Source organism: Hemiscyllium ocellatum, chromosome 19, assembly GCF_020745735.1.
Source record: "Hemiscyllium ocellatum isolate sHemOce1 chromosome 19, sHemOce1.pat.X.cur, whole genome shotgun sequence".
Lineage (NCBI taxonomy): Eukaryota > Metazoa > Chordata > Chondrichthyes > Orectolobiformes > Hemiscylliidae > Hemiscyllium > Hemiscyllium ocellatum.
In genome coordinates this window covers 62722345-62747100 of record NC_083419.1, presented here as the reverse complement: position 1 = coordinate 62747100, position 24756 = coordinate 62722345, and the positions used below count along the sequence as shown (strand labels likewise).

The 24756-nt window shown below is 43.8% G+C and overlaps 1 protein-coding gene across 2 annotated transcripts in view; it reads right to left on the bottom strand.

The window, feature by feature from the left end:
• Positions 1–24756, bottom strand: part of LOC132825009 (E3 ubiquitin-protein ligase TRIM33-like) — a 107489-nt gene that overhangs the window by 29501 nt on the left and 53232 nt on the right. For both annotated transcript variants that reach the window (XM_060840000.1, XM_060840001.1), the window contains exons 3-7: positions 7305–7452; positions 5844–5976; positions 4161–4277; positions 2343–2457; positions 423–569 (exon numbers count right to left, since the gene is read on the bottom strand). In XM_060840000.1, coding sequence (XP_060695983.1) covers positions 423–569; positions 2343–2457; positions 4161–4277; positions 5844–5976; positions 7305–7452 — 660 coding nt within the window. The remainder of the gene's footprint in view (positions 1–422; positions 570–2342; positions 2458–4160; positions 4278–5843; positions 5977–7304; positions 7453–24756) is intronic.

Genomic DNA, 24756 nt, shown 5'->3' with positions numbered 1-24756 from the left:
TGCAATCAGAGGAAAGGCAAGATTTGAGCATTGTGGGCCAGCACGAAGCACGGGGGTGTAACTCCTTGTCAAAGACGCAACCGTGTACAATCCGAAACCGCATCCTCTCTCCCTTTCCCACACTCCGGGAGAGGGGAGGGACCAATCGAGAGCTGGGACATGTGTACCCCAGTTAGTCACCAACAGCAGTGAATCGGACAGCGTAACTGGAACTTGGGATGACGCGCCCAGTCAGATTACCATTATGCCAGCCACCAGATCAGCAACCCTGCGAGAGTTTTCATCTGGCTTTGGTACCTGTGAGCTAGGGAGAAGAAACAAACCCACACAGCAGCCCCAGTCATTGCTCAGGAACCTTCTCTAGGAGCAGTGTCAGATTCCAGGGCCCAAGGCTGAACGTTCAGACACTTTGATCACCTTACCAGCCTTTTACTGTAGAGCAGGGCGATGCTGCTCCTGTTGGAGATAGCCCACTTGGCAAAGTTCATGACATGCTCCACTTGTTTGGACACCCCAGAGATCTCCAGTTGCTGCTGGAGGAGTTTCGCTTGACGGTCTTTGGTTACACTCTGCAGATAGAAAAAAAACCCCAAAAAAGGGGAAAAAAAATTGGCACATTAACCAGAACTCACCACAGCACGTCCCCAAGCAGAGGATTCTTAATGCTAGCATGGAGACAATATCTGACCACTCAATTTAAACATTCTGGCTTCAACTTAAGAAACGCTTGCTTTGACTAACCACAGGGCATTCCAAAACACTTTGCCAATGATCACAAAATTATTAAACTATTGTACAGACAAGCCAGTGTCCATGTGTGCACAGCAAGCTGCCAGAAATCCAGCAATGAAATAGTAACCCAAAATGCAGTTCGAGATGTTAGCAGAGAGATAAATATTGGCCAGGAGACCGGGGTAAACTCCACTGCCCTTTTTTAGGAGGGTGTAAGGGTTTCTTTTCCAGCCACCCGAGAGAATGGAGGAGCCCCAGTTTAACCTCTGTCAATGGCTTGCAACAAAGCAGCACTCCCACTAGGGGAACATCCGGCTAAATTGCATGCTCAGGTCTCGAGAGTGGAAGTCATGCGGGAGGCATGACTGGCAACTTTGCAGACCACACTAAAATTGGTCAGACAGACTCTAGTAATGAGGATCGGCTGTTGACTGCAGGAAGATAATCAATGGCTTGGCTGAATGGACAGAAAAATGGCAAATGGAATTCAACTTGGGAGTAGCGTCAAGGTAGACCTTGGGTGTGGACAAATAAAACAAGGAATACACAATAAAAAAATGGAGGGTGTTGAGGGGTACAGTAAGTGCAACGCCTTGGAGTAAATGCTCACAAGTTCCTGTCGGTGCAAGACAACTAACTACAGGTACAAACGGCGGCATATGGAACGATTCCCTTCTCTAGGCAAAGTAGCAAACACAGGAGATAGATTGCTGGAATTATACAAGACATGGTTAGGCCACAGCTGGAATGGTGTACAGCTCCAGACACCACATTACAGGAAGGTCACATTGGAGAAAGCACAAAGGGAGATTTACAAGAATGTCACTAGAGCTTAAACATTACAGATACATGAGGAATAGGCTGGGGGTCTTTCTCTGAAAGCAGAGGAGACAGGAACTTGAGGTACACAAAAGAACAGGGGGCCTGGATAGACTTAACATTGAAGACCCACTTTCCCTTAGCAGACAGGTTCAATAACGGGGACAGAGTTTGAAGGATTAGGAGGGACACAAGGAAAGGGTTTTTTTTCCACCCAGGGAAAAAAGGGAAGGTCTGAAATTCGCTGCCCAGTTTGATGCTGAGGTGGAAACCATCCATCTATTTACAACAAGTCTGGATCTGCTCCTGTGAGGCTACGGATGAAGGGTTAAATTAACTGGGCTTAAATGGGGGCTGAGTTTGTTCAACTGGTGCTGATTCTTTTGAGTTTAGCCCATTCCCTCCCTACCTCCCATCCACCCCCCATTATTTTTGATGGTTTACATGGTACTTAATGGGCTTTGCTTGTCAACAGTTAATTGGCCACACGGGTGATTGCTGATGTCACTAGCTCAAAAGGGGGATAACAATGCCAAGAAAGAGTCGGTGATTTTGGTGGTGGGAAACCCGATCCACCAGAGCTGAATGGTCACTTTCCCATGCTGGAATTTATTTATGGCTCTTATCAATCATGAATCCTTGAGGTTGAGGGGTTTGGGGATGGAATTCTGGGGGTTAAAGGCAAGGTGATTGAAATAATGACTGATGTTTGGGCCAGAGAAACACGCAAGTACGTGCAAGAGGCCAAAAGTGAAGGGGTAGAGGGGTCTGAGGACACAGAGCCAGGATACCTCCAGCTGCTGCAACAAAGCTTTCCCTTTCTTGTTGATCTCGATCATGAGTGTGAAAACGGCCACTTTTATGTCTTGCTCGACCTTCTTACAATTTTCATTGACTTCATTAATCCTGCAACACAAAAATGCACATTAATGGGCTTTATTAACTTTTAGTATGTTATGACTGAAATGAAAAGTAGTGATTTAACTACCCTTGTATTTATGATAAGGGAGAGAGGGGCTAGATCTATACAAATGCTTGCCTTTACCTGCCCCATTTAATGTAGTGAAAACATCCCAAGGTGTTTTACAGGGTTATTAACGAGTTAAAAAGTAAAACAAGGGTCCTGGTCTGTCAGGATATTAACCGGTTGTGTGAGGTCTGGGAGCAAGAGCTAGGAGTGGAAATCTGTTCTGAAGCATGGGAGAACAATTGGAGGATACTCGAAAGATCTCAAATCTGTAATGGGACATGCGCTACGCAATTAAAAGTTCTGCACAGGGCTCATCTGGCACCAGACCGTCTGGCAAAGTTTAAAAAGGGGGCATCTTTAGTGTACCCCAAATGTAAAATACGTGGAGGTACTCTTACCCATTGCTTCTGGACATGCCACAGGCTCCGTGTTTATTGGAGCGCTGTGGCAGGAGAGACAGGGAGGGTATTGAGGACTGAAGTCAAAGTAGACCCGATCTCTCTCCTCTTAAGTCTACCAAATTTACCATCTTTAGACGGGCATGGGAAGAAACTATTCAATATTCTTGCATCCTGTGCACGGAAGAATATTCTGATGAATTGGGTGTCTGAGAACCCACCGGGATTGCTGGGATGGTGGAAATTAATTGCGGAGCACATTCCCTTGGGCTTTTTTTTTTTACAAACATGGTGCACCACACAACAGACCATTTGTATAAGACATGGCAGCCCTACTCGAGTTATTTGGATATAGATTTGTCAGTTGTCTTAACTAGGGCGTTTGTCTAACCAGGTTGGTTAGATTTGTCAAGCCCTGGAGGGAGTCTCCCGAGTTAATACATGCATATATACAATGCTCCCGTTCCTTCGTTTGGGAGCTTTGCGCCGAGTATAGCTGTTCTGTATTTTGTGGGTTTTTTTAACTTTTTTTGGTATTGCTTTGCACAGTGTTAGGGTTTGTTTTGTATTTTAGGGTTGGTTAGCAGTTGGCAGACAGTAGTTGTATTGTAATTTGTGTTATTTTTTGTTTTTATTATACTGACATTTGTTATTGATTGTATTTTTCAATAATTTTATATGTTTGTAAAGTCAAAAAAAAATTTGCAAATAAATATATTTACAAAAAAAAACTAAGGGTCCTACAATTGACATGCTCCTGCTCCCAAACGCTATCTCCCAATAGCTACACAAAGTGAACATTCATTCTTTTTAATGGCAAGGCTGTCATTTATCGCCCATATTGCCCTTGACCCAAGTAGCTTGCTGGGCCATTTCAGAAACCACTTAAGAGGTAGCCACTTTGCTGAGGGTCAACAGTGACATGGAGGACAGACTGGGTAAGGACAGCAATAATAGAAGACATAGTCACAATCACATCCCTGTGTCCTTTGTATATTCCAGTTATTTTATTGTATTCAGTAACTGAATGCAACATCCCCCAGCTTTGATTTAGGATTCAAACTAGTTCTGCCAAAACATTAGCCTGGTCCCCTTTCGAATTCTAGTCCACCGATGTTACCATTGCGTCATCATTATACCTCAGCCCGAATGCCCCACACTCCAACATATTGCCCCTTGAGCAGATGAATAGCCAGATGGAGTGAGGTGCAAGCTGAGAAGCCTTGAGGAATGAGGGATACCTGTTCTGGATCTGAGTGGCTGCATACTGAATGTAGTTTCGTTTCTCCTGAAGTTTGGCAGTCAGCGTATCAATGATGACTTTCTGATTCTTAAAGGCCTCTTCCAGAAACTGGTATCTGAAAACAAAAAAGGAAATTCAAAACTTGGATGGAAGCTATACTGGACATGCTGACTAACACCAACAGTCATTATTCAGTTCCAACAGATTGTACAGAAATCATTGTATAGAACAGTGAGGGCTTCAAGTAGGAATTGGAACATTAGCTGCAAAGGAAGAACATTCAGGGTTACGGGAAGGTGGTGGGGAAGTGGCACCAGATGAATTTCTCAATCAGAAAGCAAGTACAGACCCACAACAGGCTGAAAGGCCATCGTTTGTGCTGGAGTAGTTTGGAGATTTGAGAGCCTTGTAGCGCAGGTAGAGAACATTTGGCCTAACAACAAATTTACACCAGGACTTAATCCGCGTCCCTTTCCAAGAAACTGCATCAATCCCAAATCAGTGGTAATTAAAATTGACCAGTGACATTCAGGTTACAAAGTGGAGACTGCAAATTGTGGATGGAACTGGGGAGGGAGGTCAAAATGGGCGTTGGTCCCATTTTGGTGACGTGATACTGGATAACACATTGAGCAGCGCAACAATGCAATCCTTCCAGGATGAGCCAGCGCAGGTGAAACATGTCAAGAGGCCACGTCAACCAGTATAGTACAGCCTGAACATTTTTACAGACTCCCTTTTAACAGTGAGTCCCTCTTTTAAAGCCAGGCAGGCTTTAACAAGGTCAACACAGCGGGATGTGGAGGAAGTCACATCTGTCGACTATCTGCCCCTCTTCCATGCTTATGTTTGTGCTTGGGTGTCCTTCAAGAGGGAACATGCAGTGCCCATCAATGCCATTGATGTTTTCAGAGAGAGGTAGGTGCTGCGGGGATACAGTGCTTTATTTCCCCCTCCAACTCTATCTTGATTCCCTGCCCCTGTCTGATTCCACGTTGTTAATGGCGAGCCTAAGCAGCCTCAGTGCAGGAGAGGAACACCGAAACCCCTTACGGAATGGAAAGGGATGCTTCTTTTTTCTGCACAGCTCCACATCAGGCAGTTTCCCCCGGTCACAAACACCTCCAAAGTTTAAGAGCGAGAGAAGGGAGAAGGAAAAGCACATTTCCTGGCTTGGTGAGATACACGCTTTTCCTTTCTGAGTTCACCATAGAGGTAGATCATCTGAAGAATGAATATAGCAGTGTGGAATGAGGTGCAGATCACGACAGAAGCAAGCTCTCATGGGTGAATCACTCAGTTAGCCTTCACGGGCACAGAGAAACAGCACAAAGGAGGAAAAGAGGGACACACTGTCAAAAGGGAGTCTTTAAAAATGTTCAGTGGATTTGTAAAAACTAGTCAAATAATTAAAGATCCAACCAAACAGACGGCGCTGAATGCTTTAATCAGTTGTCTGCAATTAGAAAATACTGTCACTGTTATACAGAGACAGACCTGTCCCCACCAGTACTATACCCCAGTGTTATACAGAGACAGACCTATCCCCACCAGTACTGTACCCCAGTGTTATACAGTGCAGACCTGTCCTGGTCAATTCTGTAACCCAGTGTTACACAGTGACAGATGCATGCCTGAGTGAAGTTAGGGAGCTGGGGCTGGGTTTCTTCTGCCTAGTTACCTGTGTTCCTTGTGCTCCAGCAGTTGACAGTCTCTACACGTTAACCGATCACAGGTCTCACAGAAGAGTTTAAGCTGCTCCTGCCTGTGGATGGGACAGAAGAGCATTCGCTGGTTGGATACACTGACCGCCTCTGAGGAAACACCATGAAAAAGGGGAGACATGGTTAACACTTTCCACCGACAGCCCTGGACTCGTTGGCTGGACTGGGATGAAACCTGTGTGGTACACCTTTGCCTTTAACAGTGCACATAACAGGGGTGTCTCATTTTTCTGGGAACGAGACAGTGTGGTGCCTCAGTTCTTTTCACCTTTTGGTTGAAACTGCCTTTATTTGAGTTGGGTTATTTGTTCTCAATAGAGTGTTTTTCATATTAACAACTGCAAACCCAACCAAATATCAAACGGGATCTTGATGTGACAGACCTCCAGGTCAACTAACCAATCCACTCACCTTTACACTGCCTTTTACTCAAAAAATTTGTTATTTTTAAAACGTACTCATTATATTTGCTGAATTTGGGAAGCCATTACAAAATATCATTTGTTATCCTTGCCGCCTTCCTAGGTCACGCCTTTGTACTCTAAATCCCAACTTAATCCGGAGCATCCAGGTTTTGTTTATTCCAATTCATTCTCAGGATGTGGGCCTTTATTGTCCATTCTTAATTACCCAGTGGATCTGGAGTCACATTAGGCTCGATGAGTTAAGGATGGCAGTTTCCCTGAAGAGCCTTAGTAAACTACATGGGTTATTATATTTTTTTTAAATCGACAATTACAACTAGGTCATTATTATCCTTCATCCCAGATTTTTACTGAGTTCTAATTCCTCCATCCTGGCATGCTAGGATTCAAGTCAGGATGCCCAGAACATGACTTGGCCCACGGGATCATTAGTCTGGCGATAAATACCACTGGGTCATCACCTCCCCCTGTTGGAGTCCTTAGTGACATTTTGCAGCTTCAGGACACTGTTGGAAATGTTCCATCAATGGACATTTCTGGAAAGCAGCCATTCAAAACAACTTAAACCCTGCCTTGAGTCCAATCCCAGGAGTTGTGATAAATGGGGTCCTGAAATAGCTGTAGGAACTATCATTTGCTTTAATGGTATCATGTACTTAACCCTTAAAATATAAAGCTACTGCATCAGTGCCTATGATCCCCTGCTTCCTGTCAGATTTCCTTCCATTTCCAAGTAGTATCTCAGGTAACAAAGACCAACTCTACGTAACTAACCTGACCCTTCAGCATGAGAGTCAGACCCAGTATTTGCCCACACAATTCACCAATGCAGCACGTTGGGCTAACTGACCAACAGGAACATGCCACCAGACCAGCGATTGTCCTCTCCTACTGAGACCCAAATCAGAAAAGGCCAAGAAGCAAACGTTGCGGTGGACCAACAATGGGGGTTGGGGGGTAAGCAGAACTCTGGCGAATTGTTTCAATGTTTACCTGGTGACACATCCTTCTTCTGCCTCACAGTGTGGTCCTTTGTAAACTTGACTCTTTGATGGGCCTCAATGCAAGTTTTACACAGCCACTCAAGACACTCCACACAGAAGCCGCTGGCCTCGGCATTGTCCTCACAGCTCGTACACACCTGAACAGAGGGAAGCAGCAACAGTTATTGCCTTAGGGAGTGGCTGCAGGTAAACTGTATGGTGGAGGGAACAGAACATGGTCTTTGTACAGCAGCCATCTGCAACATGTTCTCCATTATATCACAGCTCAGAGACACAGACAAGGATGCTTATTCCGCTTAGAATTTCAAATCAGATACTCCATACAGATTTACTTATTAATAAAAATCTCAATCTTCAAACCAATCCTCCAGCACTGTCTTTTGGGGAAAGGAGGAAACTAGATTTTTGCCAGGATGACTAGAGATACTGGACATTACTTGGATGAGAAACTGAAAGTACACCGGGTACAAAAATATAAAGCCAGGCTCAATATGCAAGTACAGTAAGAAACAACCTCGAAGTCTCTCTTCGCCTTAGGACTAATACAATTAAACGGAGGGCCTCAGGTAGTGTTAAAGAAGAGGGAACTCAGGGTCAGGTATATAATTCTTTGAAGTTTGCATTACATATGGACAGGGTGTTTAAAAGGGTGTTTAGCACACTTGCCTTCATTGCTCAGTCTTTTAGCATTGGAATTAGGAAGTCATGTGGAGGTTATATAGGATATTGGTGAGGTATCTTCTGGAATAGTGTACTCATTTCTGACCACCCTGTTATAGGAAGAATATTACTTTGCTGAAGAGGACTCAAGAGATTTAGGAGGATGCAGCTGGGTATGGAGGGATGGAGTTATAAAGAAAGGTGGATAGGCTGGGACTTTTTTCAATAAAGCGTAGGAGATTGAGAGGTGACCGTATTGAGGTTTATAAAATCACAAGGAGTACAGATAGAGTTAATGGTATGTGTATTTTCCCTAGAATGAGAGATTTTAACACTAGGGGACATACTTTTAGGGTGAGAGGAAAGACATGAAGGGCAATTTTTTTTTTAAAAACACATTGCGATTTAGTATGTAATGAACTTCCTGAGGAAGTGGCAGATGTGGGCACCATTAAGAACTTAGATAAGTACATGAATAGGAAAGGTTTGCAGGGGTTTGGTCCAGGAGCTGTTTAGTTTGGGATTATGGACGGCATGGTCTGAAGAGTCTGTTTCCTTGCTCTAATGATTCTATAAAATGCTAAATCCAAGGATTAAATTAGTTCTTGCAGCCCCGAGATGTGACAATTTCCAAACAGGTGTGAGATCAAAGTGCTACATGGCTTTTGAACTCATGACTACATTGGATCTGGATCTCCGCACCTGAGAAAAACAGGCTGGCAGCATCTACCATTCTGAAACAAGTCAATCAATCATTCAGAATGCCCAGCAATAACTGGATATCCTGGCAATGTTAACTGCGATCAAACCCTGGCATTCTTGTGACATACGTGTTAGCATTCCACCATTCTAGTTACTGATCTGTGCAAAAGGCAGGCAGCGTTTACAATTTGCTGAGATCGCAATGTGCAGGAGACTGAATGTCCTTCCTATCTTAGCTCAGTCACACAGAAAAGAAACAAAGTTAATTGTCCCCCATCTCAGCAACCGGCTTCCTCAAAAGGACTTGAGGTTTTCACCTCCATTACCCTGACCACATTCCATTACATTCTCTTGTAAAGATGGTAAACCACATAGCAAATCATTTGCTGAGACCACCAGGAGGGATCCTGATCAGAATTAACCCGGTAAATGAGGCATGTGAAATTCCAATGGGACAGTGTGTTACTGCTGAACTGTCATAGAATGATAGACAAATGATTTGCAAACAACAGACTCGCATTTATGTAGCGCCTTTCAAAACCACACTGTGTACCAAAGAAACTTGCAGCTAGTGAAGGGATTCAAGAAACACCAGCAGCAATTTGTGCAGGCAAATTCTACAACACAACACAAAAATGAACAAATAATGTCTTTTAGTAACAACGACTGAGAAGTGAAGGGTCTGTTTCCGTGCTGTACATCTCTGACTATCAACAGGAAACCACCTATACTTCTCTCACTCACACATACAATATGCTTTTTTCTCTTTCTATATCATCTGTATCCATTATTATAGATACAGACAAAATCAGAACAGGTAACATTGAGAAAAGAGTGTGATGCAGGTGTCCAAAAAGAGGAAGATCAACAGATCAATGATTCAAGCAGCACTTTTCAGTAGTGCTGGGAGATTCACTTAACAGGTCACACACCAAAAACACATTCTCAACCCCTGCCCATTTCAAATCTGTAAACAAGTTTATGGTTCAATATTCCATCCAGCAATTGAAGGGCGTTCTAGTGACAGATCTGTCTCCTGTTGGAGATCCTGATCCCCTGCTTCCTAAGCACACGTTCAATTCCTGCCAACTTTGCTTTTGGAATCAAAAGTATTTTCACTGCCGCGGAAAGTTCAAACAGGATCCTCCTGCCAAACAGACGTTCGCCCATACAAGGAATGCTCTGGACCTGAAAAGTGGTTTGACACTGGTCCAGAAATGTCCCAAAGTGCTGTCCAGCCAATCAAGTGCAGCAGCCATTGTAACAGAGGAAACATGACAATCCTTTGTACACAGCAAGACCCCAAAAGGTCATTCAGAAGCAATCAATCTGTTCAAGTCTTGCGGGGGGGTGGGGAAGAGCGTAATAACTTTAGGATAGGGCACAATAGAAAGTTTCCCTTCATTTGATGGCATCTTTCACACCCACCTTCAAACACGCAGAATGAGCTGCCAGAGGAAGTGATGACAGCTGGTACAATTACAACATTTATAAGGCATCTGAATGGGTATATGAAGAGGAAGGGTTTAGAGGGATATGGACCAAGTGCTGCCAAATGGGACTAGATTAGGTTTGAATATCTGGTTGGCATGGACGAATTGGGCCAAAGAGTCGGTTTCCGTGCTGTACATCTCTATGACTTCATCCAGTAGAAAGCACCTCCATTCTCCCTCACCAGTGCACTTGGGAATTTCTGCATGCATCAAGGGCCTGTGCCTAGAGTGGGACAGCTTTGGTTATTTCTTTCCTAAAGACCGAATAAAGAGGCTCATTTAGAACATAATGGAAGCAGGAACATGCCATCTGGCCTCTCCAGCCTGCTCTGCCATTCAATAAGATCATAGATGATCTTGATGTGGACTCAGCTCCACTCACCTACCCTCTCACTATAACCTTTAATTCCATTACTGTTCAAAGATCTATCTTTGCCTTAAAACCATTCAACAAGGTAGCTTTAACTGCTTCACTGGGCAGGTAATTCCATGGATTCTCAACCTTTTGGGTGAATTAGTTCCTTCTCAACTGTCCTAAATCTGCTCCCTCTTATTTTGCATAGCATCTTCCACTGATGTACCCTAAATGCCATTTGGTCAAGTCTTATTGGCAGCATTTGGAGCCTGACTAATAGGCCTCATGGTCCTGAGCTCTGCTGCAGTAGCTTGGTTCGTGACATATGTCCACAGTCTGTGCACTCCCCTGGAGTTCGTCTCTGCATTTGGAATTGGCCCAACAGCATAGTCTTCACCATTCGGCTGCTATTTCCTACTCATCGGCTGGCAGCCTAGCAAATTTGGTGGAACCATTTGGCACATCAAGAGGCCTGCAAAACAAATAAAACAAGCAAGCTGCTGCCCTTGAACAAGTCTGTTGTGACAAATCACTGCCAGTCACTGGGGTGAAACAGGTTGCAAGATTACCCAGAAATCAACTAACGTCAAAAAGAGTTGGCACCTGGTTATGGCAAAAAGGAATTTAAGGCACTTTTAATGAAAAATAAAAGCTTCCATTCTCTTCAAAACATAAAGAGTACTCATCCACATTGATGAAACATCTGGCAGAGAAGCAATCTCCCTTTCACACAGCCTGTGTTACCATCACATTTTGCCAATCTGCAGCCTGCGCCCCAAGATTCGAGGTCAAGCAGAATCTCCTCCACCTTGCCGTAACACATCAAACTCAAAGGCAGGCAAGTGCCTCAGGCTGCACTAAGCTAACACTTATCCATTACTCACCGCTGCCGTCCTGTGGTCTCTCGGAGGAGATTGCCAATGGATGATGAATAAGGGTCACTGGTGTTCCGCAGCCATGACCACTTGACCAGGCTGAGACCAACCAGACCCATTTCACACATCAAGCTAAAAAACAGAGGCAACTTCCATCCCAGCAGTTAGGCTGGAATTGAGCCAGAAAATGAAGAGGTTAATACCTAACCCATTCTGAACAGTCAGTTCCTCCCTCATTACCTATATTTATAACTTTATAACTTTGGGTTAAATCTGCTGTGGGTCCGGGGTCACTGGACCAAGTGTGAATTTACCTTCCAGGAAAGCTGGGAATCACTGACACAGTCTCCCAGTCCTGAAGAAGGACTGCACCACAAAACAAGTCGAGAGAGTGTGGGGTGCTGGAAAAGCACAGCAGGTCATGCGGCATCCGAGCAGCAGGAGAATCGACGTTTCAGACAGGAGCCTTCATCCCCAAAACATCAACTTCTCCACCTCCTGATGCTACCTGGCTTTGCTGTGTTCTCCCTGCCTCCTGCCGGTCTATTCTGGTCCACAGTCAGCATTATTATAATCAATACCTGAAATCAGAGAATCAAGCAACGTAGGAGGCCATTCCAATGGTGATGTGAAAGATATGTCCAGTAGGGGCAATCGTTATCCTGTTGTTTCATAATCTGCCTTTAATTTTTTAAATTATATAAAATTCCTTATCAAAAGGAATTACTGAATCATTTCCACTACCATGTCAAGCTCCTCTTTTGCCCCTTCTGTCGATGATCTCAAAGCTGTGACCTCTGGTTTAACTGCATTAGTATCAATCACAGGCAAAAGCAGTTCCCACTAGCATTCTGCCTAGTCAGCCTGGCCCTAGACCAAAATGGGTCACCCTTGGTCAACTGCGGACAGATATATTGAGAGACCAGACTGACTTCTTCAAAACATTGCACTGCAGGGTCGCCTCAGGCTCTTCGGTGTAAAACAGCTGCATTTCTTCTTTCGCTCATCAACCTAATTTTTCAAAAGGAGGAGATGGAGAGAATCTGAAATGGGAGGGGTTGTGTGGCTGGATAGAAACTGACAGGTCATTCAGTTGGATGAGGAAGAACCACACTGATTTGGGAAAATTTTGGGAAACCTACCCATTCAGATATTTAATTAAATGAAGGCTGTGTTGTTCTCTAGCTCTATATTCATAGTTATCACCACCACACAAAAATCTCATCTTGTCTTGAAATTTTCAATTAGCCCTACATCCTCAGCTTGTTTGTTTAGTTTTTGGCTATTCTAGTTTCCAACATGCTTTCTCCATCCCTCCCCCATTCCCCCCAAGAATTCGCTAGCTTGTCCCTATTTAGCTCTTGAACAGCCCAATTCTTAAATTTTAAAAAAGGGATGCTAGACTGTCCTGAAGTTTCTGATTTGGAACACCAGTCTCACCAATGGCTTGCAGCCTGTTTGGAGCTGGGCTTCTGGAATGCATAGGTTGGGCCACTCGTCCGATGCAAGAGTCACGGCACAGACGATCAGTTTTGACATCATTGGGAGTTGGCTATACGTCAGTATAGAAATTCCAAAAAAAAAGGTTCAAAGAGAGAAAACCCAGCTCAAAGCAGCTCCAACACCTCTTCGGGAGATGGTATGAAGTTCCATCTGATAATGCTCTGTTAAAATGCCAGGCAATGTTCTACAAATGTTCAAGATGCTTTATAAATGCAAGTTGTTTGCTGCAATACATGTTGTGGCAACTGCTCTGCCCAGAACCACGAAGAAACTACAGAGAGGTGTGAACACAGCCCATGCCATCACACAAGCCAATCTTCCATCTATTGACTCCATCTATACTTCCTGTTGCCTCAGAAAGGCAGCTATTAAAGACCCCTCCCATCCCAGTTAGACTCTCTTCCAACCTCTTCTGTCAGGTGGAAGATACAAAACCTTAAATACATGCACCAACAGATTAAAGAATAGCTTCTGCTCCACTGTTAGGTGGCTTCTGAACGGACCTCTCAAAATTTAAATTTAATGTTGATCTCGCTGTCTGTGCGCCCTCTCTGCAGCCATAACATTGCATTCCTCGGTCTGTTCCATTAAACTTACGCATTTTGTAAAGAATGATCTGCTGTTCTGCATGCAAAACAAAACTTTTCACTATACCTAGATATGTGTGATAGTAATGTAATAAATCAAATCAAATCAAGCACTGCCTTCTACCACTGCTTACCTTTTATAAATCTAGTCTCTTGGTTATTTCCTAAATCATGGCTCAATTACATATATTTAGTTATTATCCAAAGATCAGATCACACAATTCCTTTTGCTTATTTCTTCTTTCTGTACAGGTGTCTCGCCTAACAACCAACTTTCCTCTTCCTTACCCCAACCCAAGGGAAACACTGGCTTAGCCAAACCAGGCCGTTAGAAGAGCACCAAAGTACCTTGCGTAATATGCAAGCCACTGTTACCACTCAAATGGTCAGTCAGCTTGTCGTGGACCAAAGCACCATTACCGAACTAAAAATCCACATTCCATTGAGAGAGTGAGAAAACAAAAGTCTAGACTTCCATTTATGTAGAGTCTTGCGCAATGTCTGGCCATTCAACAACATACAACATCCAATTCTTTTTAAAATGAAGTGTGCACCATTGCAATTTTGCAAACACCACTTCCAATTTGCACAAGACAAGTTCCATGTCACAATGTTCATCATCAGAGTCAGTCACAGTTTTACTCAAAACACAGGTCAAAGTTTACTAGGGAGTGGACCATGCAGCCCTTCTACACAGGTCAACGGCTTAGACAACCCACCATGCGAAACATCCCATCTTTGCCCTCTGGGATCTATTTGCAACGTACAGTAACATTTCTAAAAGAGCTGCATTGAGAGCGTGTTCAGAGCACAGCTGCCCTGACTCAGACACGTGATTCACAAGGAAGATTCCAGATCCCGAAGGCCGTGCTCGACAGCCAGCTGAGCACAGAAACTTCACCACAGAACATCCCAAACATGGATAAGGACAGGCTGAAAGCAAACCTTAGAGCTTGCAAGCGGCTCTCAATAGATGAAGATAAAAACAATTTTCAACAGCCTGAAGTGAGTCTCAAAAGTTGAAATCACTCTGTTCAGAGCCCTCAGGATAAATGATGCTACACAAAGCCAGTGCTCCTGTCTGTCCCTCTAATGCTGACTTTGTTTGCAATCAGTTGTGTAAATCAGGATTAGGTCTAGCCTCACACACGAGACTATGAAGCTGGACTGTTAATTGTATATTTGCCAACCACTGATGATTCATCTGACAAAGCAATGGGAGTGTTCAAAGTTATGTTTCACTGATAAAGACATCTGGACGTTACTGGAGAGCTCCTCATTTTCAGGATGATGCCATGGGATTTTTTAGAACTAGCACAAAAAGGGTCTCAATTAAATGTTGCATCAAAAAAGGCTTTGCCAAAGAGGTTCTCTCTCACTTGAATCACAATCCCCCAGTGTAGAAGCAGGCCATTCAGCCCATTGAGTACACACCGACCCTCTGAAGAGCATCCACCCAGACCCAACCACCCAGCCCACCCCCCCTTTTCCTGTACCCCTGCATTTCCCATGGCTAACCCAGCTGGCCTGCACATCCCTGGACACAAACAGGCTATTTAGTGTGGCCAATCCACCCTAACCTGCACATCGTCGAACTGCGGGAGGAGACCGGAGCAAACCCACGCAGACACACACAGAATGTGCAAACTCTACAGTCAGTCGTCTGTGGGTGGGGCCACGAGGGAGCAGCACAAACCACTGAGCAACTGCGCTGCCCTAAACTTGAACCAAATCCTTTGGACCCAAAACCAGAACATGAAAGATGCTATATAAATGAAAGCTGGAGTTATTTTGCCTTACACATGATCACAACTCAATAACATTCCCCAACTCACATGTGGGAATGCATGGCTACTGAACACCACTAAACAAGGCAGATCATTGGGGCGGCACGGTGGCTCAGTGGTTAGCACTGTTGCCTCACAGCACCAGGATCCCAGGTTCAATTCCAGCCTCTGGCGACTGTCTGTGTGGAGTTTGCATAATCTCCCAGTGTGGGTTTCCTTCAGGTGTTCTGGTTTCCTCCCACAGTCCAAAGATGTGCAGGTTAGGTGAATTGGCTATGCTAAAATAGTGTTAGTTGCATTAGTCAGAGAGAAATGGGTCTGGGAGGTTTACTCTTTGGAGGGCCAGTATGGACTGGTTGGGCCGAAGGGCTTGTTTCCACACTGTAGCGAATCTAATCACTGCACCGTGAGATGCTCCATACCAATTGCTACAGATAACAGATGAGGCACACCAGATGGCAGAGGTGATTTATGCCTGGAGTTTACCCACAGCTGACATTAGACAATCCCCTGCTCAGCTTTGGTTGAAGATAACATTCACACTAAGTCACTAATTATATCATTGTAACTACAAGTTTCCAAACAATGGAAGGTGTGGCAGGAGTCAGGGTAGGCTTCGAATTGCTGTACAGTTTCGGGTTCATGGAGAACAAGCTAGAGAGTACACACTGCTGAATTTCTGCAAAAGATAGAGAAAACAAGCACAGAGCTCAAGTAACAGAAAAAGGTGAAGAAAGTCCTTCCCTCTCCACAGATGCAGCCAGACCTGTTGAGTATTTCCAGACAACTCAGTTGTTGGGGTGAGCAGGGTGTGAAATGGAAGGAGACAGAGAGAAAAGAAAGAAGAGTGAGAGAGGTGAGAAGAGAGTCACAAAAGAAGATATAGAGAAGAGAGGAAAATGAGGGACAAGAAGAAGTGAGAAAGAGAAAAGAAAGGGGGAGATTGCTGACTGCTCAGTAAAACAGTGATAATATTGACAGCACTGCATCAGCTAAGGAGACAGGGCAGGATTTCTAGCAAACAAAGTCTATTTTGACAGGAAAGCCATCAATTTAGTCTAAGAACAGTTCTTATGCACAGTATAATATAGTAACTTCCATGTAAAATTAAATCGCTACAGACTACAGCAAGCCAACTCCTGGGTGTGTGTCTCTCAGTGAAAGCAGGGAGATTTACCAACCAGAACGACATTCACCGGTGAATTGTAAGCATGAGAACAATCCCAGTCACTTGCTACTGCAGCAGTTACTAAAATAAATGATGATGATGGATACCTAATTATCAGGGGATTCTAACTATCCCCAACATTATCTGCGTTAGTTGTGGTACTGAATAGGAGTGGATGGATCAGAATTCCTAAGTCGCATTCAGGAGACTTTTTGTGCACCAGAGAACATTGAGGGTATAGCTGTGCACTGGTTTCAGGTCATTTTGTTGGTAGTGAACATCAAATGAGCAACCAATGCCAACATATGATTGGCCAGAAACAAAAGCACAAGTTGCTTGGGAAAAAAACTCAGCAGGTCTGGCAGCATCTGTGGAGAGAAAACAGTGTTAACATTGCAGGTCCAGTGACCCTTCTTCAAAACAGATTGTGGCTAGGAAAAGGTTGGTATATATGTAGTTGGCAGAGGTGGGGGGTAAATGATAGGCAGAGATGGAGCCCAGAGAGAGAATGGGGCAAAAGCAATGTAACCTGGGAGAATGAAGAACTGCTAATGGAGCCCATTACTGGCTGACACTGGGATGGTTGCAGTGGCAGCTCATGTGATGACAAGGTTTGCAGCGTGGAGGTTGGGGTAAGGATATAGCAGAAGGTGCACAATCTTAAAATTATTCAACTCGATACTGAGGCCAGAAGGTTGCAGGGTCTCCAAGCAAACAATGAGGTGCTGTCCTCCCAGCATGCGCTGAACTTCGCTGGAGCACTGTAGCAAGCCCGAGACCCACAACTGTCAGCCAGGGTGCGCCATGTTGAAACGGCGAATGACATGAAGCTCAGGATTATTTTTTTCAGATGGAATGTAGGTGTTCTGCAAAGCTTGGTCTCCCCAGTGTACAGATGACATTGTTAGCAGCGATTGTTGCTATCATCCTCATCACAGAAAGGATGCCATTGCAATGGAAGGTGGTACAGGAGATTTGTGAGGAGGCTGCCAAGTCTAGAAAATTGCAGCGACAAGAAAGGCCTGGTTTCCATGGAGAACAAAAAAATGTGGGAGGAGACTGGAGCACCCAGAGGAAACCCATGCAGACACAGAGAGAATGTACAAACTCCACACAGACAATCGAACCTGTGGCCCCGACAACTGAAGCAGCAATGACAAGCTTTAAAGTGATTGGTTCAGCAATAAGAGGTGGTGGAAGGCATCTGGTACTCACTGCCTGAAAAAGGATGGTAGCAGCAGAAACCGTCAACTCATTTAAAACAGGACTCAACACGCATCTGAAATCCTGTAGCCTCCAGGGATACAGACCAAACTGTTGGAAAATGGATTAGGCTGGGTGGTGCACTTTCAGTAGGTACAGACAACAGGCAGAATATCCTCCTCCTCCTGCACTGTAAATTTTTCTACATATTTTAAACATTTGAAAAAGAGGAATATCCAGGGACATAGGGAGAGGCCAAAAGAGCAACAGTATGTGTGAACTGCTCCTGAGGAGGGAAGCACAGACAATGGGTCAAATGGCCTGCTTCTGGATTGTAACGATCTTATGATCTCTAATCTGGAAAAAGCTGTCATGAAGAACAAAATGACAAGAAAGAAATAGAAACGACAGAACATGATAGACAGGACTGGAGGGAAACAGCAGAGGCAGTGCGTGAAGGAATGATTAACAAAAAACGTCGATTTCTACTCAAATAAATATATTGCAGGAGGAATCAGCTATCCAGGCTGCTGACAGCTATTCTGTCCATTCTGTAGTTAAAGCTGCCTCACATTGTCAATGTGCTTACTTCATACACTGGATGGAACGCTGTACAATCCGTGTCTTACCTCGTGACAGCATTTACAGCCACAAGATTAATAAACAGGCACTGTATTTTAGCTTTAGACAAGTGAAATATTTAAATTAGGGCCACAGGGAGCACTGAGCAATGAAAGCATCCCAGTTAATTACAGGCAATTGGATCAATGGATGCAGGCCTATCATGTAATCTGATCACTGGAAAGAGTAGACAAGGGGGAAAACTGAATGGTATCGCATGACCTATTATAAATAATGCATGACAAAAAAAACACTCAGTGCAAATCCCAAATGGCCCTCTCTGGTTTGAACCGCATTGCTGATAGGCTCATATGGTGTGGACATGGCAGACTTCACGTGCGGATTGTACAATTTCTACTCCTGGAAGCAAACTCTTTTCTTTTGCTTCCCTTTAAAACCATACACAAAGAAAAACAAAATGTAAAGTTAAGTCTTCCCAGATTAGCTAAAGCCAGGTGAATGAATGACAGCAATTGACCACAAACTAAAAACACAGGGACTAGAAACTAGTAAAAGTTGCTCAATGAACAATGGAAGAAAAATAGCCAAATTCTCATTCCCACTTACTCTAGTGTAAAACAGAAATATGAAATAATGGATACAATATTGGAAGTAGAGATCAGAATAGCAGTGTTCCATATTATCTCCCGTCCTCCAAACAAAAAGGACATAACCAAACTAAACCATACCTCTGTTGCAATTCACATATTCAGCAAGGAAATATAGCTTTCCCCAAACATACCTTCCTCTCACACTATGCATTTTCACTTGATGGCAACATACATCTGTTGAAAATCTGCAGCTGATAATTGTTTTCTACACAGTTGGGACATAGGAAGATGGGAAGAAAGTGAGGACTGCAGATGCTGGAGTAGAAAGTGCGGTGCTGGAAAATCACACCAGGTCAGGCAGCATCCGAGGAGCAGGACATTTCAAGCTTAAGCCATAGGAATACGAATAGACCATTTAGCTTCTCAACCCTGGTCCAACATTCATCCTGATCATGGCTTGTATATTCATTATTTACTTGCCTGGATTCCATAACCTCAACATATCCCTTAACCTTAAAAGGAAAGCTTATCAACTGTAATTTAAATTCTCAACGGTCACCTCCTCTTCCTCTCCCTTTCCCTGTATTGTTCCAAGAACATTTTGGGTGCAGTTGAGGCCACCGGGGCTGGGGCTCAAATCTCAAAGTCCCTGTGAAAAACAGGCTCCTGCTACTGAATATCGGACACAGAAAAATGTGTGGCACTTTGCCAGATGATGACTACTGGTGTTTAATGGCATTTGCCATTTCTAACAGTATGTGGTACTGGGTAAGGGTGGCCTGAGTAGCCAGTCATGCTTGATCTTGTTTCTATGTGTAGTGATCTATGGCTACAGAAGAAACACCACCACACAGTAGAGTATCGACAGAAATCACAATGTTCTTAGATAATGTGTGCCAACAGCAAGAACAACATTTGGTCGGGATTGATTACTAGGACTTTAGGGAGCAGTACAGATGCATCTGTTCCATCCAAAAGCAAGATGAGAAGTCTCATTTTCCAGCTACATTACTAGAAAGAAGCCAACATAACAAAAACATCAACCCATTCTGAGCACAATAAACACAACATAATGCGCCCATCATAGCAGCGAAAAAAAAAAGATAACACAGCAGAGATTTGCGAGGATCTGACAGAGAAAAAGCCTCACCCTTCTGAAATCCATACTGAAATAGGGAAGGGCTTTACGTTTTCAATGAAACATGGATTACCATGGTTCTTCAACAGAATCCCTGTCTGCTCATGAAGTTGACTGCAACTGACCAACGTTACTTCCCAACTAATGTATTCAAATAAGTGAATGAGGGAAAATAAATGTGGAGAAATTGAAAATGAGCTACATAGAAGCCTAGTGCCTGCCAGGAACTTGAGCTTCAAAGCCTTGCTTCATTAAGTGCAGACATTGCTGTTACAGCATTCAAAAGGGCTGTGTGACAAGGAGTTTTCAGACTTCCCAAACATCTGTGAAATACTTTGCTGGATGATTCCCTCAGCTCAGTCTCTCTCTTTCTCTCATCAATAGATATACTGGAGGGTTTTTTATGTTTTCAAAAAGATGCTCCATTTGTAGCAATGCTGCAAGTAACCAATTCAACAGTGGAAACCAAATTCTTTGCAGCAGCAGAGTTCAACATCACAAAGTGACTTCCTGAACCATACTGGTCAAGGATACACCCCTATTGGTGTCTTACCACTGAAATGGAGAATGGCAACTAGGGTATTCCAGGGGCTGGTGCCTGTCCCACAATCACTCACTTCTTTTGTGTAAGGCATCAGAATCTAGACCAACTCTATATTTCACCCACAGCCACACACTACCACAGGGTTACTGGATAATCATCAGGAAAGGATAGGACAGTTAGTTAATATATTATCCCCCTGCCTTCTCTGGTCACAGGTCAGTCAAGGTGACTGCCACTCCCCAGTACCAGAGTGTCTCTCACTCACATAGGCAACTTTCTTTTATCAGACTCTATAATTATATAGAACAGTTTTTCATATAAATGAGGATCATGTACAGAAGACCATGTGCAATGACATTTAGACTTGGTTGAAGTGTGTAAAAGCCTTGACAAGGTGGGTGTGGAAGGGATGTTCCCTCTTCTGGGGGGGGGGGGGGGGGAAAAGAGTTGGTGGATGGTGAGGATGAAAGAGAAGTTTCAACTATCGCTGAAATAAAAAGGGCAGAGACCACAGTGGTCAGCATAGCTGCCTCAGAGCACCAGGGACACTGGTTCAATTCTAGCCTTGGGTGACTGTCTGCATGAAATTTACATGTTCTCTCAGTGTCTGCACAGATTTCTGCCAGGTGCTGTGGTTTCCTCCCACAGCCCAAAGATTTGCAGGTTATATTGACTGAGCATGATAAATTGTCCCATAGTCCCTAGATTAGATGGGTTAGCCATGTTGGATGCAGGGTTACAGGTATAGTGTCAGGGTTGGATTTGGGTGGTATGCTCAGAGGATTGGTGCAGACTTGATGGGTCAAATGGCCCCTCCATCTGCACTGTTGGGATTCTATGATTATACTGAATGGTGGAGCAGGCTTGAGGGGATAAATGGTCTACTGCTCCTGATTTGTATGTATCTGCAGCCCACACAGGTCAAATGAATAATTAAACACAAGTCAATTAAGTAAACAACACACAGGGCCTGGTAATCACCACTGACATACATTAGCAGGTTTGTGTGTTGAACACTTATACATCAGCTATCATCTCTCAAAAGCAATCCAGAGTGCTCAAAAGGAAGATCAAGTTATCAACTTGCCTTCTTTTCATTTACTCTATCATGGAATGTGCTTCTCACTGGCAAGCCCTGCCTTTGTTGACCATTCTTAATTACCATTGAGCCGAGCGATTTATGGGACCTAACAAGAGGTCAACCACATTGAGGGTCCAGAGCCACAAGTAGGATTTCCTTCGCTTAAAAACAAACACAGTAACAAACATTTTTTTTAAAAAAACGTAATCAATTTCATGGTCACGAGAGACCAACTTTCAATTCTAGATGTTATTCATTACATTTAAAACTACCATGGTGGTATCTAACATGTTTATGCCCCCAGAGCATTACACACAAATTGCTGGAGAAACCCAAAAGGTCTGGCAGCATCTATGGAGAGAAAGCAAAGTTAACATCACAAGTCCAATTACCCTTTGTCAGAAGTGAACTTCAACAATAGGATCAGAGTGGGCTTATCACTGTACAATGCCTAGTAATTTCTTGGTTTGTCTATCCTTGGTAACTGAAGACAAAAGTTCCTCATTGACGCTAAAATTCCAGTGGCAGATGTCTGCCTCTTCCAGTGACTGCGTAGGAGGCTGATGCCCCTTCATAGTTTCCCTCCTCCCTGACATAATTGCTCTCTCTCCTCACAACCCATGAGGCAAAATCCATACCTCTGCGCCTCCCACACTAAGTGTTATAATCACAATAACTTGCAACTTGCCCCATCCTCATGATTCCAATATAATTTCAAAATTAAAATCAATTAAAAATATAGAAATAAGAATATATGAGGGAATAGGCTTCTCACTGGGCATACAATCGACAAGGTTCCTCATGGTCGACTGGTTAGTAAGATTAGATCACATGAAATCCAGGGGGAGCTAGCCAACTGAATACAAAATTTGCTTGACAGCAGGAGACAGAGGGTGGTGGTAAAGGGATGTTCTCAGACTGGAGGCTCATGACCAGCAGTGTACCACAAAGATCAGTGCTGTGTCCACTGCTTTTCGTCATTTATATAAAATGATTCAAATGTCAACATAAGAGGAACGGTTACTAAGTTTGCAGATGACATCAAAATTGGTGTAGTGGACAACGAAAGAGGTTTTGTCAAAATACAATGGGACCTTGATCAGATGGATGAATGGGCTGAGGAGTGACAGATGGAGTTTAATTTAGACAAATGTGAAGTACAGGGCGACTGCTGTATCCAGTTACAACGGTTTCAGTTACCCGCTGTTTACCACGGCCTGAACATATTACATGGAACATTCCAGAACCATGGACCAGGGGCTGCCGAGAAGGTAAATTTCCCACTTAAATGAATGATTCAGTACAATCTGATTCGGGTATCCGCCATCAGTCCTGGAACATATCCCTCATGGACAGTGATCGCCCTGCATTGCATTTTGGTAAGGCAAACCAAGGCAGGATTTATACAGCTAATTGAGTTTAATTTATTGTCACATGTATCAAAGTACAGTGAAAAGCTTTGTCTTGTGAGCAATACAGGCAGATCACAGAGTTAAGTAGCATAGATAAATAAATAATAGGTAAACAGCGGCAAAAACAAAAACACAGGTACAGACGAACATTAAGAGTTTGAGTCCTTTCAACAGTCTAACAACAGTAGAGTAGAAACTGTTGTGAAACCGGCTGGTGCGTTTGTTCAGGCTTCTGTACCTTCACCCCGATGGTATAGGTTGTAGGAAAGCATTGCCAGGGTGGGATGGATCTTTGAGAATGCTGGCAGACTTTCCTTGACAGTGGGCCTGGAACACTGATTCTATAGATGGGAGGCTGGCCTTTGTGATTGTCCGGGCCGAGTTCACCGTTCTCTGTAACGGTCTCCAATCTTGAATGGCACAGTTGTCATACCAAGTAGTGATATATCTACAGAATGCTCTTGATAGTACACCTATAAAAAGTTGGCAAGGGTATTCGCTGTCATGCGAAATTTCCTGTGGTAGGGCCCTGGGGAGTGCTGCTGAACATAGGTGTTTAGTTCCTTGAAAGTGGAGTCGCAAGTAGACACCATGGAGGTGGCATTTGCCACGCTGGTCTTCATTGGTCAGAACATGGAGTATAGGAGTTGGAATGTCATGTTGCAGCTATACAGAACATTGGAGGAGGCCACTACTGGAACATTACGGTCAATCTGGCCTCCCTGCCACAGGAAAAAATTTTTTTTTTAAAAAAATCACAACACCAGATTATACAGGAAAGATATTGTTAGGCTTGAGGGGGTTTCAGAAATAATTTACTAGGATGAAACCAGGGTTGGAGGGCTGGAGCTATAGGGAGAGGCTGACTAGGCTGGGACTGTTTTCCCTCGAGTGTCAGAGTCTGAGGGGTGACCTTGTAGAGGTTTAAAAAATTATGAGGAGCATGGATAGGGTGAACAGCAAGGACTTTTACCATTTTAGGGGAGTCCAAAACTAGAGGGCATAGGTTTAAGATGGGGGGGAATATTTAAAAGGGACCGAAGAGGCAACTTTTTCACACAGAGGGTGGTGTGTGTGTATGGAATGAGCTTCCAGAGGTGGAGGAGGAGACTGGTACAATTACAACATTTAAAAGGCATCTGGATGGTTACCTGAATCAGAAGAGTTTAGAGGCATGTGGACCAAATGCTGACAAATGGGACTTGATTAAGTTTAGGATATCTGGTGGGCACAGATGAGTTGGACCAGAAGGTCTGTTTCTGTGCAGCATAACTATTGTTGTATAACATTACTCAGCTACCCAACAGGTAGAAGTGCCTTCCATGCCACACCCACAACAATGGTCAACAAAGTGAACTACAATAGAGTCAAATCTCAAAGTAAAACACGATCTTCCCCCTCTAAATTACCCCCATTACTATAACAAACAGGATTGAGCTACCAAAATCATCTTTCAAACAAACAGTCATAAAGATGATCAGAATGTGCTGCCTGAAAAGGTAGAAGCAGATTGAATGATCCCATTGTGTAAGTCAGTTCAGTCAATATCACAGAATCCCTACAGTGTGGAAGCAGGCCATTCAGCCCGTTGAGCTTGCACTGACCCTCTGAAGACCATCCCACCCAGACCCAACCTCCTAGCCTATCCCTGTAACCTTGCATTCCCCAGCCCAATCCACCTAACCTGCCTATCTTTGGACATGATGTGGAGGTGCCAGTATTGGACTGGGGTGGACAAAGTTAAAAATCACACAACATCAG